This window comes from Apteryx mantelli, chromosome 16 (genome assembly GCF_036417845.1).
Source record: "Apteryx mantelli isolate bAptMan1 chromosome 16, bAptMan1.hap1, whole genome shotgun sequence".
NCBI classification, from domain to species: Eukaryota; Metazoa; Chordata; class Aves; order Apterygiformes; family Apterygidae; genus Apteryx; species Apteryx mantelli.
The window spans coordinates 14,557,708-14,574,147 of record NC_089993.1 but is presented as its reverse complement, the minus strand read 5'-3'; the positions used below and the strand labels follow the sequence as shown (position 1 = coordinate 14,574,147).

At 44.8% G+C, this 16,440-nt stretch overlaps 1 protein-coding gene across 1 annotated transcript; it reads right to left on the bottom strand.

Annotated features, from left to right (window-relative positions):
- Window positions 1-7,372: 7,372 nt before the first annotated feature.
- On the bottom strand, window positions 7,373-9,590 carry FOXL3 (forkhead box L3). Its single transcript, XM_013950867.2, has 3 exons — window positions 9,484-9,590; window positions 8,515-8,683; window positions 7,373-8,171 (listed from the first exon to the last, which is right to left on the bottom strand). Exons 1-3 carry the CDS (start codon window positions 9,588-9,590, stop codon window positions 7,689-7,691), a joined length of 759 nt encoding a protein of 252 aa, XP_013806321.1. The 3' UTR covers window positions 7,373-7,688.
- Window positions 9,591-16,440: the final 6,850 nt, after the last annotated feature.

The following is a 16,440-nucleotide window of genomic DNA, read 5'->3' as shown; positions in this document are numbered from 1 at the left end:
TACCACAAGTTACAGTTCAATGAATTCACATTTTATTTGAAATTTTTGTCTGAAGTAGCCTAAAGCTCTTCAAGAAACAATTGCACAGAACCATATGAAAACTGCTAATTTATAATCTGCAGCATCACAGCGCAACTGGCTTTTCATTTTGTTAAAAGGAAATGGTTAGTTAGAACAACAAAGCAAACCATGTGTCCATGGTTTATATTAAATGCTCTTGGTATTTGATAGGGATACACAATGTATCATCTTGAAAATATTTGTTTTCCTGTAATTTCATCAAAACCAAAACAAAATAGAAAGTAATATAGTGTCATCCTGTTGCCAAACTGTAGCAGATTTTGGGACAGTTTCCTGTTGAAAGAAAATTTGAGATCCTGAATCTGGGTATTAGCTTAGCTTAACTTGTTTATTTGCACTGTGTGCGCCAGCCCCAGAGCAGAGGTGCTCTCAAACAACATGCAAACATCTTTGCACCGGGAATCTCGCCCAGACACCAACATCTGGTTCTGTCGTGTTCAGGCCTTGGGCTTTGAGGAACTTCTTCCTTATTTGGACACATTTCCCACTGAATACAGGGAGTGTTTTTCTGGCTCAAAGGCAGGGCTGAAGAAACCTGTGGAGACAGGCTGCTATTTTGTCTTGAGAAGACACCAAATAACTTCTAGAAGATATTTAATTTTCTTTGCTATTCACATGGCCTTTGATCTGATTAATCCTGGTAACAGAGGATGAGGTTTTGGTCCCTTGAGCCCAATGGCAAAACTCCCATTCACTTCACAAGAGTCAGGCTTCAACCTGGGAAGTTAGTCCCAGACGGCCCAGTGCAGAGCAGTGTTATGGCGTGATTATACCAAAATGCCTCCCAGGATTCAATAATTGCTCATATAGCCCTCAGCCTGGAAAAGCTTGAGAGAGAGAACCATAAAACACAGCTCATTGCACCTGTTATTTTCTACATTTGCTGCTTATGGAAAGAACTGGTTCTTTTTCTCAGTCTCAGATAGACCAGGCTAGAAGAGGAGGATGGCAGCAGCAGTCTGATTGCAGTCAGTACTAGCACAACATAATGTCTTGAGGCAAAGAGGGGAAGATAGGGAGCAATTCTGATGTAGAAATAAATATCTGTGGTATGAAACCTCAGAAAAGAATTTCAGCTACAGCAGATATGCTTGGGACAGATGGCTAATGGTCAGCGGAGCCTTTGGGCTCAAGAGGAAAGTTGATTCTATCCTATTTTTTTTCCCGGACAAAGCAAAACATCACAGTTTTTCACCATTAGCAGCTATGGAAACTACAGCTTCAGGGAGGTAGTTAGCCTCACATACATGGGGCTGTAAGGCCAGGGTTTTTTCACTGACAACAGCAGTGCCAGTACTAACAAAAGATTTTAATGGCTGAGGGAAAGAGTAGCATTGCTGTAGCTGTGCATATTTCAGGAAGTCTATTTTTTTAATTGGAGCCACTGATATACCTATGAAAACTGAACAAACTTCCAAGCCTATTAAGTCTTAATTATGCCTTAGACAAAGACCTAAAAGGGACCAGCTTTCATGCAGAACAGCTATTTTGTGTAGTCCTAGCAGCAAGAAGGCTGCACTGAGCTGCACCACTCAGGCTGGCAAGTCAAAGAGTATTTTGGTATCTTATTTCCATCCTGCTCAATGCAAGACAAGATAGCATGAGCCTGATGTACACATAGATGGTGGGGGGCAGCAGCTCAATCCTGAAGGGCAAAACTTTTTCTTGAAGCACTCTGGCAGAATGCAAACTCCCAAAAGATGAAGGGTTATGCACCATGCTGCACATTGCGTTCTCCTGCTACGAAGTGACCATGAGCACACACAAAAACACTCGTGACAAAAAGAAAGTCAATTGGGCTTATCACAACCTCTTGTTTTCCTCTCTGACAAGACTCTGCAAGTGCTTATTTTCAGTTTCAGAGTTATGGTGAGAAACATGGCATGTTTTGATTCCTAATTTAGACTGTTTATCCTGAGAGATTCCAGAATCTTCATTTGAAAGATAAATTCAAACCTTGTTTTTCCTTTGCAGTGCGCATTCCATAACAAAAACATTGCATGCCATACTTTGTTACAGGCCTTGGAAGACCTTCACAACCATAAATTTAGGGACTTCTGGAACACAATGGACTTTGGGATGGAAACAAGCCAGTTGGCCTATCTAGTCAGGTCCATCCTTTCTGTTTGAATTAACAGCTGGATTTCACAGTGGGAGAAATCCTGCAGTTCTTTCTCAGGCAAAATTCTCACAGCTGGATTTGCCTCCAACCCTTGTAGTTAGGGTGGGAGGGAGCACAACTTACTTTGTTATTTTATGTTAGCTCCCTGGGTAAAAAAATTCCAATGCAAGTTCCATAGGCTTGGACCTACCCTGGTCTTTAATTTAATGAGCCTAAGAGCAATAAGAAAGACATTCTCAGTAAAATAGAGACAGAGGATATGTTCTAGTTTCTTTGTGCCTTGCAGTACATATAATACCCATGTTCTGGAAGAAGCAACTAGAAGCTGGATGCCAAGGCAAAATAAGGAGGTAGGACCGTTGGTTGCTCTGAGAGTGCCGTCTAGGAGATGACTTGCTGGCACTGTTCAGTGTATTGCGTGGCTAGGGACCTTAAGTATTATATGGCAAGTTCAGTTGCACATATACTGTTTCAGTTCCAACAGCAATTGTACCAAAGTTAATGGATTTACAAGGATTTACACCAGCACAACTGAGAGGAGAACGTGCCCCAGAGGAATCAGAGGGGGAGAGGCCAGCTGGAATTAGCTGTGCAGGATTTCCATGCAGTTTGGATCTGGGATCTGAAATGCTGATCACAGACATGGGTTTGTATTACTCTGCCAGTGGTGATGACTAAGACCCCATTTGCTTCAGCAGTGTGCAAGCACATGGGCTCAGTTCCTTCTCACAGCAGAGGTCAAGTGTGGTAGGAGATTGGGGACATTGTGCCCTTGATTTGCAGGAAGGGCTTAATACAGACCTGACTTACAGCAGCCACCAAGCCCCTTAAATGTACCATTTGCAGAAAGTCCTAGCAAGTCCTGCACTGCTGGAAGATTGACATAGCAGAGCTGTTTCCCCATGGTGGGTCCCTCCAGGCCCCTTCCCCTCACAGGGTGTCCTCTCTACCAGCAAGAAAGGGGAAAGGATGTGCGGGACTTGGACCTGAACAGGCAATTCCCACCCCAGAGGGGAATTCTCTGAGCAGAAAACGGCGCAAAACTGGAAGTCTGGAGTCAACCACCAGGGAGTGTGCAGACTGGCGTACAAAGAACTTGAGGACCGGTCTGCAGTGTGGTTAATGACCACTATAGCAGCCCGTGCAATAACGTGCAACCCAACAAAGTGAAGGAGCCATGGGAGCCGGCGCTGCAGTGTGGTTTGACCTTCCAGCACTCCTTGGATACAGTGTCTGTTTCTAGGGCAATTTAATGGGACTCAACCAGTAAGATCTACCTGACTGGCAGAAAAATATGGGAACAGGGACTTGGCTTTATTGACAAAGAAAACATTTGTTTTTGGCTTTCTTAATTGGCATTAGCCCTCCCATAATGAAGACAAGGTGCTGCTGTGAGGGAGAGGTTCCCTCAGGTGAGGTCAGCCGTTTTCCTGCACCGGCTGCTCTGCCGGCCTCACCTCGTCGGCCTGTGGTAGGAATACGAGTGCTGCAGCTTGGCCAAAGAGCTTTGGATGTCACTGCATGGGAGGGCACTCATCAGCTGTCTTGATGTGCGAGAAACGCTTCTGTGACACTGATGACAAAAGCCGGAGAAATGAAATCATTATAAGTCAATTCGCTGCGGAGTAACCTGATGTAGCTCCATCAAAATCTTTGCTTTTTCACGGGAAGCCTTTCTTTGAGTGGCTAAATAAACAAAACACCCCAGGGTCCCTCAGCGAGGCTGAGCCTAGCTTCTCCCCAGAAAGAAACCTTTCATCTTTCCCTGTGCAAAGGTATTTATGATCCTCGAAGGACAGGACGAAAGGTTGCTTCTCCCTCCGCTTGGCGCAGGCAGCCAGCGCCGCGGTGCAAGGAGCTGCCCGTGCTCTCCCGCGCCTGCTGCCTTGGCCCGGGCTGACAGGCTGCCCCTGGCACCGGCCGCATCAGCCCTGCCGAGGGGAGCACCTCTTTTAGCACTGCGATATTCCTGGCTCATCGGGGTTGCTCCACTTTATAAGCTGGAAGACCCCCCTGAGATGAGGAATAATTTTTAGAGCCAAACACTGGTATTTCTGCTCATGTTGGCAGCTGAGTGTGTCCCAGCCAGCACTGTTTGGTCAAGGTGCAGAGACCGCATGCCCTCGTCCAGCCCATATTGGAGAAGACAGACAGACTCTGCCCTAACCTCTGCACATCGCTCAGCCCTGGCTTCGGCTCAGCTTTTAACCCAGCTCCCAAGCTTCAGCTACACCGGTTGTATACACAGAATATTCACTGTCTTCAATGCCGGGGCAAAGAGGGAGGTTCCTGAGACATCCTTTTCCTTGGTTATGGCTGTACGGAGCTGGCTGACAGGCTGTGATGGAGCTGAAGAAACAGCACCAGACTCAGTGCGCTGCGATTAAAAAAAAGAAAAAGAAAAAAAAGACCCTGGACTTTTTTCCCCCTTCCCCGAGAAAAGGTAATTTACGTAAATTTATCCACGACCAGCATACGGCAATAGCTCACAACTTTGTTAATGGAAACCTGGTGATCCATAACACTTGTGTGGGAGACATTTGCTCGGGGGTAATACAATATTAATGTTAATATCAATGATCGATCAGAGGATTTGCAAGAAAGGCATAAAGTATTTAATTATAATTACATTGGGAATGGCTTTGTAATGGCTACGACATTTGAATAAGGTCACGTCTAGCCCTCACCCCTGTTATGTTGTTCTATATTAAATGCCATTCACTTTAAGTGCTGGAAACCTTTCTGGAGTCGTCAGAATATAATATACTGGGTAAATTGAAATATGTCCCTTCATTTTTTGAAATATGATTGATATTCTTTGCAAAACAAATGTTAACACCTATTTGTACACAAATTTCTTTGATTATATGTTAGGGAAACTCAAGTATGACAGTCTTTCCTAGCAGGCACTTTACTGTGAGCAAAGGAAATGGATATTTGTGAATATTAATTCATCTTACTGGAAATGGCTTTGGATCTCTGCAGTAGATCCATACAGGTATATTTCTGCCTTTCCTAACTCATTTATCCCGTATTAGTAGCCATAAACGCATCTCCATTGGTCTCAGTAGCAGCTAGCCCACTGCAGTCACCTGGGTGAGGTGTTTGCTCGATAGAAACTTTTGCTGCGCTTTAGTTATCTTTGCTAACAGCTTTAACAAAGACCACGTAGTAAGAAGCATATTTGCACATTTCACAGCAAAAAATATATATTTCAAATATACTGCAGATATTTACTATAACTATCAGCCTAACAGCAGCATTGCCATGTTTAAAACAACCAGGAAAAACTCTGCATATAAAGCATGAATATATAAATGTAGGTAGGAAGCTAGAGTTGCACACATACCAACCCACGTGTGAGTGCATGCATACATTGAAGCACTATATGAAGACATGCTCTCCCACACCCATGTAGTACTGCATATAAATACTAAAGGAGCAAATTCTCTTCCCTCTCCAAATGAGATTCCATCTGCCCAGAGATTCCAGAGGTTTTCCTCTTTTTTAACATCAGTGTAAACAGCAGATCAATCACATTTAATGAGCCAAATTTTGCTTTCAGACAATAGTACGAAGTAACCATTGATTCACAGCTAACTGAAAGCTCTCATTTGAAGACAGAATTTGGCCGTAAGAATTCATCCTCTGGAAGTTTGGAAGACATGCAGTGACCTAACTTTGACATGATTTTTCATTTTTTCTCTTTTTTGAAGAAGAAAAAATAAAGAATTTTGCATGCTATGGAAATGCCTGAAGATGCCAACTGTTATAGTTTTCCAAAGAAATGAGCATTTATTACCAATCTGTGTGAAATAATGCTGATGGTGAATTTTAAGTACGTGGCGGGACTTTTAACATTACGACAACATACATCATGCATTTTTACAACATATAAGTGCAGTGATATTGCTCCCTTTCTCAGTAACAATATATAAGACTATATAGTATAAATGTACAGTATATATTAGCCACAATGTAAAATAACTTAGTGAAATGTCAAAGCTCTGCATAAAAATTCAAGTCATGCCTGAGCATACTTCTAGCACAGTTTTGCTTAATCTTATCTCATATACCTTCATTTACCTTCATGTTGCAGTTCATGTTGCAAAGATAATTTTATCTCTCTATATATAATTGCTTAAAACCACCAGAATCTTTGTCTCTTTTCTTTTAGCTGCGGTAGGCAAAATTTGTAGTAGCCAAGCCAAAACCCAAGATTTTGTGGAGTCTCTACTAATGTTGCCATTAGATACTGGAAGCATTCGTTGTGAACAACAAGTTATATAAAAGCAAGTTCTTAAATGTTGCTTACAGTTCATCATTGTCCGTAAGGGTCGGTTCTGAAATACCCTGCTACAGTGTAAATGGTAATGAAAGGGCTTTCATTAGAAATGGAGCTCGTGAGCTAGCATGGCGATCTGTAAATTATAAACCTCACTAGCTTTGCTGAAATTGTATCAAGTACCACTTTGGTGATTGCTTGCAGGAAGGATCAATAAAAATCTATTTAATAGGAATATACAACTTGTCTCAAAGCAGGTAGATGGAATTCTGGCTTTGGACGATGCTGGATACAGGTTCTTGCAAGGCTGTTTCTCCCTTCATACTTGCTAAATGAAATATATTCAGGGACTTTCCTGCAGCATCTCAGGAAGCTTTCTGATAGTACAAGGGCAGAGCTTTTTTTTTTTTTTTTTTTTTTTTAACAAGGCATTAGGAGTCCCTATGTCTCTGTCATATTATTCATCAAAGTCTGCTGGAGTTTAGCAGCCTTGCAATTAGCTTTCTTGGAATTATTTTGAATATAACTTCACTTCAACAGTTGAAACAACTCTGTCCTGAATATCAACAAAATATACCTTCAACACCTATTAATAGCTATATTTACCAATTAATGATGGATTAATGCTGCCTGGTACTTAGTATAGCTTGAGACACGATGCTGAAATCAAAATTAAGGAAAGACCGAGTGGTTTTCTCTGATTCCTTTTAAGAAAACAAAGCCACCTCCCAACCCTTTACATTCTCAGCCAGTGTAAATCCACAGAATTACACTGTTTTCGATCAGCTTAAGATCTGACCTATATACTTCAGTGGAATTAATCCTAATTTCCACCAGTGAAAGTGGAATCAAATACACTTTGTCTTTAATAAAGCAATGGGTGATAGGCAAGTCTCTTTTCTGTTGGATTCTGCTCGAGGAAGGAAATCTGTGTGATGTTAAATGAAGTCCAGGATAGTTTTAAAAACAAAGCTAGAATTTCATGAATTTCAGCATAGTGAAAACTGATGTTGATAACTGTTATTTATACTGTAACCTTAGCAAAGTTCTTTTGGTATAGACAGAGTATCAGCTGGTGGATTGGTAACCCTTTCCGAATACTACTTGCGAAAAAAAAGAGGAGGCAGGCGGCTGATTTTCAGTGACGCAAGGCTGCTGAATACACTGCAACTCAGACTTGCTAACCGCATATAAATAACATCACATTGTCCAGAACTGGAGATTGATTTGCTGGGCCTCCAGTAGATGATATTTATTTTCCTGCGTATTATACTGAGATCTCAGAACAGGCAAAGGGTCAGGAGCTGAAAGAATGTAATCGATGCTAAATTTAATTTCAGAATCCGATTTTCCTAAGGAGGAATTGCTTAGGCTCTGCCTGGTGGTTGTAGTATTTGGAGCAAACCCATGAGGTTCCAATAGTCTTGGTCCTGATTCAATTCTTTTGTGTTTACTTTCAGAAGAGGAAATTTTGTTTAAACCACAGTCCGTAGAAGACACATCAGGGGATGAAGGACTTTTCCCTCTGCTTGGTCTCTGCTCCTTATGTTCCCTTTTCATGTTCCTCCTCCTCCGTCTTCGCCTGTAATTCCCATTTTCAAAGAGATCCAGCATGGACTCACATCCCGTTGCAAAGCTCCAATAGTTTCCTTTCCCCTTCTCATTCCCTTCTGTTCTGGGAACCTGTATTTATTTAAAGGCAGTTCAGTATTTGTATGTGTTACAGATGCTGCTGCTTAACATCTGCATTCATTTACATTCAAGAATGGTGTAAACAGAAATGACAAGACTTTTAAGCCTATTCTCTATCATTATACAAATAGGATGTAAACTCCAGCTCTTCAGTTTGTTATCTATTAGCATGCATCAGACAAGGACACACTCTTTATCTTTATAAATGACAACTTAGATTTTAAGTGATTTGTAGCTCAGCTGTTTGTTTCCCTTCTTTCCTAGTGATGAGATTATTCCTGCATTTTTTTATCTATGCACAGTGTGTATGTAAATATACAGTTATTGAGCTTACCTTTACAAAACAACTGTTAAGTGATAAGTTATGTCGGATGGAGTTCTGCCAGGCTCTTTGATTTGATCTGTAGTAAGGAAATTTCTTCATTATAAAGTCATAAATGCCAGAGAGGGTGACTTTATTTGATGGACTTTGCTGGATGGCCATTGCAATTAAGGCAATGTAGCTGAAAAAAGGAAAACTGTCTGTTACACCATTGCCCTATACACAGATAATAATGAGGATAATATCATCATATATCATATCCTCAGATAATGAGGACTCATATAATGAGGCTCACACAGGCACATATGTGCATACAGTCCCACTTATGAGAAGTGCCCCTCTGGCTCTGCATCCTGACCCCGGACGCCCCAGCAGAAAAGACAGGCTGTGCCTCGCCGTAGAGGATCACTGCTGCCGCCTGTCCCATGCCAGTTGGGTGGCATGAAACACAGGCATTACTTCCAGACCACCAGATCCCCACCAGGCTGCTCACCCTCGCATGAGGACTTAGACATGGGGAGATGAAGGAAAGATCACTCGCATCTCATATCATGTTGGAAAAGTTTCCCTGAACTTGAAGGCTCCAGTGAGATGGAGCCACCTCAGAGATGCCAGCCCTCGTGTGCAGGAAGGCCTTGGGCCATCACTGCAGACACCTGCACTGCAGTCTCCCGTGTCCATGCCTCTTGCAGCGCACTGCCCACGTAACCCCCTTTCTCTGGGGCTCCTGAGAGCGGGGAGGCAAGCGCTGGCGATTCGGCAGTGTGTGGGACCAGCACACCGGGGCTGCTGTGACCCCACAGGGAGGAAACGAGCCACGAACGCTTCACGCAAGGAGGGTTCAAAATCTCCCCCCCCCCCCGTGGTCCCCATGCCTGGGACAAGCGCACCCGGAGAGAGGTCCCCGCTGCCTGGAGAGGGGCTTTCCCACGCTCTGACAGCTCCCCAGAGAGAGCGGTGCTGGGGAAAACTTCCTCTTACCTGTACGCCGGTCTGGTGAATTTTTTCTCTTCGTCAGAACTACAGGTTGGATAATCATCCCCGTCGTAATTGAAGCAGTTATAGGGGTACTGCGTGTTGTCGAACATCTTCCTGCTCCTCGCGCAGCTCCCGCGGAGTGAGGGCGATGGAGGGACGTTTCGCAGCGCTCGGGCTCCCTCCTCCCTCTTTCCCTCCCCTCTGCCCGTCTCGTTCTCTCTCTCCCCCTCCTCACCCCCCTCCGCGCACACGCGCTCCCCCGGTGTCGGGGTGGAGATTGTTCCTGTGATCAGGACATCCCTTGCGCGCCGTGCCGGGGCCACCCTGCGCAGCGGGTGCGCGCCGGGAGCGCCACGGGCCGCGGCCGGGAGCGCCGCGCCGGGAGCGCCGGGACCGGGAGCGCTGCACCGGGAGCGCCGGGACCGGGAGCGCCGCGCCGGGAGCGCCGGGACCCGGAGCGCTGCACCGGGAGCGCCGGGACCGGGAGCGCTGCACCGGCACCCGGAGCGCTGCACCGGGAGCGCCGGGATTGGGAGCGCTGCACCGGGACCGGGACTGGGAGCGCCGCGCCGGGAGCGCCGGGATCGGGAGCGCTGCACTGGGACCCGGAGCGCTGCACCGGGACCGGGAGCGCCCGGACCGGGAGCGCTGCGCCGGGAGCGGGAGCGCTGCACCGGCAGCGGGATCGCTGCGCCGGGAGCGCTGCGCCGGGACCGGGAGCGCCCCGCCGGAGCGCCGCTCGCTGGGTGGTCCGGGCGGGAGCGGGGCCAGCCGTGCCCCGGCCGCGGCCGCTGCGCCACAGCAGCGAACCGCGTGGTGTTAATAAATCACGCTTCAAGGTCTCCACTTGTAAATTAAACTTTGAGCGCAGAGTGCAGCCCCCCTTCCTCCCCCCCTAAAGTCCTCTCGCTTCTTATTTTTCTCTCCCCAGCTAAGCGTGGAGGGGGGCTTATTTATTTATTTTTAGAAACCCCGACGTACAATAAACAGACGTTCCAGGCAGTAACACGCGCTTGTGCTGATCTGCAATCTATAATACAGCATAATAGACATAAATTATATTTCCATGACTAAAGGAAAATGTGTATGTTCAAAGAGAGCAGAACAGAGGAATATGAGGGACTACTGTCAAGCAGGAAAGTAAAAGGAAAATAGCTGTAGGCAGGAGAGCTGCCTGTGTGGGCTTTGATCTGAAGGATGAATTAGACTAATAGCCCTGTGTGCTGGCATCCAATACTGTAACGATTTAATAGTTTTTCAATGCTTTGGAGTGTTTTCCAACAAGTGATGTAAACCAAAGACATCACACACCATTTCAGGGGGGACTAAAAAGGTGCATGCCGCATGATAATTAAATTATTTGAAGACAGCTCTGTCCCGGGAACTAGCCCCAGGAGGAGACGGGTATTGGAAAAAAGAAAGCAAATTGGTGTGCAGAGACTTATCTGGATAGAAATATAAAAGCAGAACCACTAGCAATGCAACTTTGTTTTCTATAGCATCTTTCATACAAACTATGTCCCCAAACCCCTTTTGGAGTTAAAGAATACAATTAGGGGCAAATTCACCCAAGGGATAGAGAGCCCGTTAAAGAGTTGTTTAAGTGGCTCCTAGGGTTTTGACAAAGATGGACATAAGAAAGCTCTTTCTCTGGAATATAACAATACGTAATAGCAGGGAGTAGGAGGAAATACAGGCATGAAAAAACAGATTCAAGCGGTGTTTTCTGTGGAATATGAAGCCAGAGCAGACACCCAAAACAAAAATTATCTTTACTCTAAAATACATCAGTGGGCATATGCATGAGGCATCCACTGCAGAGGAGGTCTTAATACAAAGGGTCAGCTACAGCTGCCCAAGGCATTAACAGGCCTTTAATATTGAGTAAGATAGAGCAGATTCAGTGGCAGACAATGAAATCTCTAATGTCTGATTTTCATTCATTCTCTGTCCAATGGAGTGAAAAGGTTTAGACTAAAGAAAAGTCTGGGCCATAGATTCAGGAAAATTTTCCCGCACTAAAAATAGTGATACCTGAGATGTAAATAAATACCTACTTTGATTTTTAGCAGTGGTTCTTCTCTTTGGAGATGTTTTGCTTCACTGAAGTTCCAGTGACACAAACAGTGTTGTTTCTGATTTATATCAATGTAGAAAAAAGAGAACCAGGCTAACTGGCTCTAATTTTACACAGTCTGTTAGTGCCTTTTACTCAGTTCTTCACTGCTTCATTTATAAAGATTGCCTTAATAAGAAAGCCACACAATATATTTTGATCAAAAGCCTCATATAGTTACTGACAATGTATAGTAGCTAAAATGTTCTATAAAGGAAATTAGAGCAAATTTATGCAGTGTCATTCATTTAGCAATATTATTTACCTCAATTACTGCCATTGCTTGCCATGGTGAGTGCAGTCAGCTCAGCCCCTGTCCATCGCATCTATCACATCCTTTAGCACAACATATTTTACTGCTGGCAGTTAGCTCCAGTCTCTGCAAGGACTCACGGTCACACCTGCACAGCATTCCTCACCCATTTCAGTGAAAAACAACACTTGGATTAAATTACCATCTCAGCGACTGTTTGTGAGTCTAAATTCAGTGAATGGCTTGAGTCAGCTCACGGTGGGTCATAGCAAGCACGGCTGGTGTCCTTGAGGAGCACCTCAGGAGTTGGCGCGGGGGCACCACCACCCCCTCCACGTGTGGACTCTGCAGCGGCAGCTTGGCAAAGCACATACGGAAGCTCCTGTCGTTGCTATCTATCTGCTTTACATCTCATTTGTGACATTTCATGATAGCCAACAGTGGCCTGTAGGATTTAGTTTCTGGCTCTGTAAATTCCACTAAATTCATCTGCTCTGAATTCATCTAGACCACAAGAAGAACGCAAACCATTTTGGGGTCCCACAAGATCAAAAGACTCTATTAACCCTCATAAACTTGCTTCTGAAATCCAGATACGCAAAATGGTGGAGTATTTCTCAAGTTTTTTTAAGGCCCACATACTGAAATTTTATCCCCAAGTGAATGTTTATGGTTCAATTATAATCCTTGAAAATAATATTCATAATGAAATGCTAACAAAGTCTTGTATACACCATGGTGGAGTTAGCAGGTGCCATGCTTATGGTGGCAAAACATGTTGTACAATAGTTTTTTCCTAGCATCTGTGCAGCCATTATAGTTTAACTAGAGTAACTATAACTCATCCCTGTCATTACCATAAAAGCATAATTTTGCCAGGCTAGTGTTTTCTTATGTTGCATATTTCCAAAACACAAAGCTGTAAACCATTTGATTTGAGATTGTAAATGGGCAATAAAAATGCTGTGAAAGATTTGCCTATTTTTTTTTTAAACATTGATTTTAAAAAGTTATTAGCAATTTTTGTAATTATGACACAGATTAAGAAAATTGTGTGTGAAATGCAGACCCATCATAAATCCAAAGAGGGCTGAATTTGATGATTGCCTTCACTCTCCAGAATAACAATGGGTACCTCAGTGTCGAGGACTGCGCACCGGCGTCCCAGCTCCCTTGCTGGCGAGACTGGCATTGCCCAGCATCCCAGGAGACGTGTTATCGGCATCAGCCCGGAGAGCACTGGAGAACTCAGCTTCCGTCCTGCTTTCTCATTGCCTTTGGAGCCAGAGTTGGCAGCAGTTTAGGGCTTTATCCCAAACATTTTGAACTCGGTGGAAACAACCGGTGGCCTTCAGCAGGCTTTGAATCAGATTCTCCATGATTGCCTATTCCACCAGTAAATTGCTTCCTTTTTATTACAAGATCTGTAGCTCTGCCAGACAAAGAGGATGGGGAAGCGAAGGTGGTGTTAATTGCTTTCCCAATTGCTCAGATAAGGGATAAGGAGAATTCCCCAAAGTTGGGGGGATCAGTGTCTAGGGACTCACCTGTTACCCGACGTAGGGCTCTACCTTCTGACATTCAACTCAGTGATCAATTGTAGGAAAGAGGTGAGCTCTGCCACACTGTCTACCCCCCTTTCACCCCAATTGCTCCCTGCTTCCACCATGTCTATCATCTGAGCTCCTTCCCCTTCTGCTTTTCTTTTGTGCTCTTATGTAGAACTTTACAGAAATAAAATCTGCACCCTGAGGTTCTCTGCTGGTGCTCAGGGAGAATTGTTTACGTTTCCTAGCTAGGGGGTTGTTTGGAGAGGCATTCCTCATTGATATGCCTCCTAGGTGCAGCAGTGGGAAACTCATCCATAAAACACAACACACGTTTCTACTGGAACAGGGGTTTCTTACCTTCAGTAACAATTCATCACATTAGGGGTGGTAATAAGAGAGCAACTATATGAACTGTTTCTGATATATTATCCCTGCCCGAGCTAGATACAGAAACAAAGACTCACAAGACACATGAAAATCCCATTTCTGGGGATGTTCAATGTGTTTTGGTAGTGAAAAACAGGAGAAGAGGGGTTTCCAGAATGAAAAACTATTTCTCCTAGCTACTCCTAGTTTACTGATCAAAAAACAGTTTTGTCAGAAATTCCAGCCAACCAAGCCAATTGTTTTTCCCTGTCTTGTAAAGTCGTGTAATCGCGTCATTGCCAGGATGCTGCTGTATTTCCCTTTGGGATAGGTAGGAGTTTGGATGGTACTTCCCCAGCTGCCTGGTGCGCAGACCCAGCACCCCACTCCATCGATCCCCAGCACAACAGGCTGTTCTTTTTGCTAATATTATCTCCTTTCCCCAGAAAATAGCAAATTCCTTCCTAGTAAGAAGCACCCAAGCAAATGAAGTGACAAGCACGGAGCAGGCGAGAAGCCAGGAGCTTCAGAGGAAGCCTGTGGACCTGTGACACCTGCTCAGGCAGAGCACTGAGTTTCCTGGTGGAGCTCTTCACGTCAGCCTTTCATGGGTTCGCTGAGAGTGATATCACAGGAACTAACACTGCAGTTTGTTATTTGCTCCTTTGTTGCCGTAAGATCAAGGATTCAAAGACAGCGGAGGGAAAAGATGGGCAGGTCTCAAGCCTTTAGCCATTTATTAAGCAAAAGCATTGATTTTTTCCACTCCTTTTCCACTAAAAACTTAGTGCCTCACCGAGAATAGAAAAAGAATCAGTTAAGGTTGGACAAAATGTTTTGGGTTCACCAGAATGATTTTCAAAATTGTGCCCCAGAACAGGAACATTGTCCTTGGTTTGCCTAGGACATTTCTGCAGGAGGGAAGCTGACGGTTAAAACACCATGTCCCAGTTTCTTTATTTGAAAGGAGTCCATGAGACAGACATTCAGAGTTTGCTTACTTGTGATTTGGTATTCTTTCCCTGATCAGTGGCACAAAATTAAGTCATCCTGTTTCGCTTAGCAGATAGATAGAATAAAACACAGTAGAGACATGCAAGGCTGCACAAAAGCCCTGGCCTTTACACTAACGGGGTTGTTCCTCCCTCAGCTGTGAAAGTCTCCAGAATCTCTGGTTCATGTGACTTTTGGAGACAAGTAGGGAGACCAGGGTGGAGAATTTAAAGAGAGGGGATAAACTGAGAGGTGATGCTTATTCTTCGCACCTTTTGGGCAGGTACAACACCTATGAATTGCCTCAGCCTGTATCTGTTTGCCAAAAAGGGACATTATCTTGGTGTTGCTGCAAAACCTCATCCATCTTTGGTCATTTCTCATTGCAGCTATGTACAAAGTCATTTGGCTATAGGCCTCACTTCGTACATTGTTTGAATTCTGCACTAAACACAGCTAATAGCTTGGGCCAGGAAACTTGTTCCAGATGTTAATTAACTCCCTCGGCATTAACTGGAATCACACAATTAAGGGCTGATTATTTATAAAATCATTTTGCCAAGAGAATTGGGAGAATGAACACAAACATCCTGGCTCACACTTTCACACAAATGTCCATGTGCTGTTAAACTGCAGAAACTGGCACAAGTTGTCCCACCCATTTATTTTCAGCCATCATAATTAGTCCAGAGGATAAAGGACAACACTGAGCCAGACGTGGAGGAATAGCACTGAGGCAATGAAACTAATTCCCAGCTGACCTAAAGTTTACTGTTGGGGCGCTGAGAGGCCTTGAAGATGCCTCTCAAATACCCCATAGGCAACGGGACTTTCCTACTGTCATAGGTCTAAACAGCAAAACAGCCTCATCTTACCCAGGCACAAGTTGCAATACTTAGGAGCTCAGTAGCTGCTTAGGGGCTAGAGGAGCTGGGCATGGTGTGTGGTGCATGGTGCATGGTGCTTTGCCTATTCTCTACTTCTCGTGCCTTGGTTTAATGAACTTTTTGGGGGATTACTTGATAGATAGATCTCGATAGATCTGGTGCTGCAGTATGGACACATACAGGGCTTTCCATAGTAAGGCACAAGCAAGCTTTGCCCATACTGACTGAACAATGTGGCCCCATCAGCACAGGGCTGAGCCTCGGGTGATGGGCCTGGCTGCGGTGCTGGTCACTGGGCTCCTGGGTCAATGCGGAGGTGTGCTCCAAGTCGCAGGAGCGCAGTCACAGCTTGTCCACACCGCTGACAACAAGCCTTGTGCACAACCGCCAGTGCCAACGCCAGGACGTGGGGTAACGTGACCCTCTAGTGCGACCTTCCTTTGCGGACGGCAGCATTTGGATCAAGTATTTACTGGCGCCCGATGCCTCCCTTGGACAAGGCTGTGAGGTCGGATGAAGGCGTCCGTTGAGCCGGGACCCACAGCTGTAGAGCGTAGGCAGGCCAAGCAGCCGATCGGGATTTAGTGCCTCCTTCTGCGCCCACTGGCTCCTCTGGCGTTGCCCCTCACTGCACCTCCTGAGAGCAGAGAGGGTGGGAAGAAATGACACCATTGTGTTTTGATGATTTTAGTTTGAAAATAGTAATTCACTTACTCATAAGTCTGGCTCAAGCAGAAGTTTTCTGGGAGCTGCATGAACAATCCCAAAATAACTCAGAGCAAACTCACAGGACAA

Coding starts and splice junctions, on each gene's coding strand:
- FOXL3 (XM_013950867.2), bottom strand. CDS start 9,590: ATGTTCGACAACACGCAGTACCCCTATAACTGCTTCAATTACGACGGG. Junction 8,684..9,483: donor TTCACCAGACCGGCGTACAG/GTAAGAGGAAGT, acceptor TCCTTTTTTCAG/CTACATTGCCTTAATTGCAA. Junction 8,172..8,514: donor TTAACAGTTGTTTTGTAAAG/GTAAGCTCAATA, acceptor AAATAAATACAG/GTTCCCAGAACAGAAGGGAA.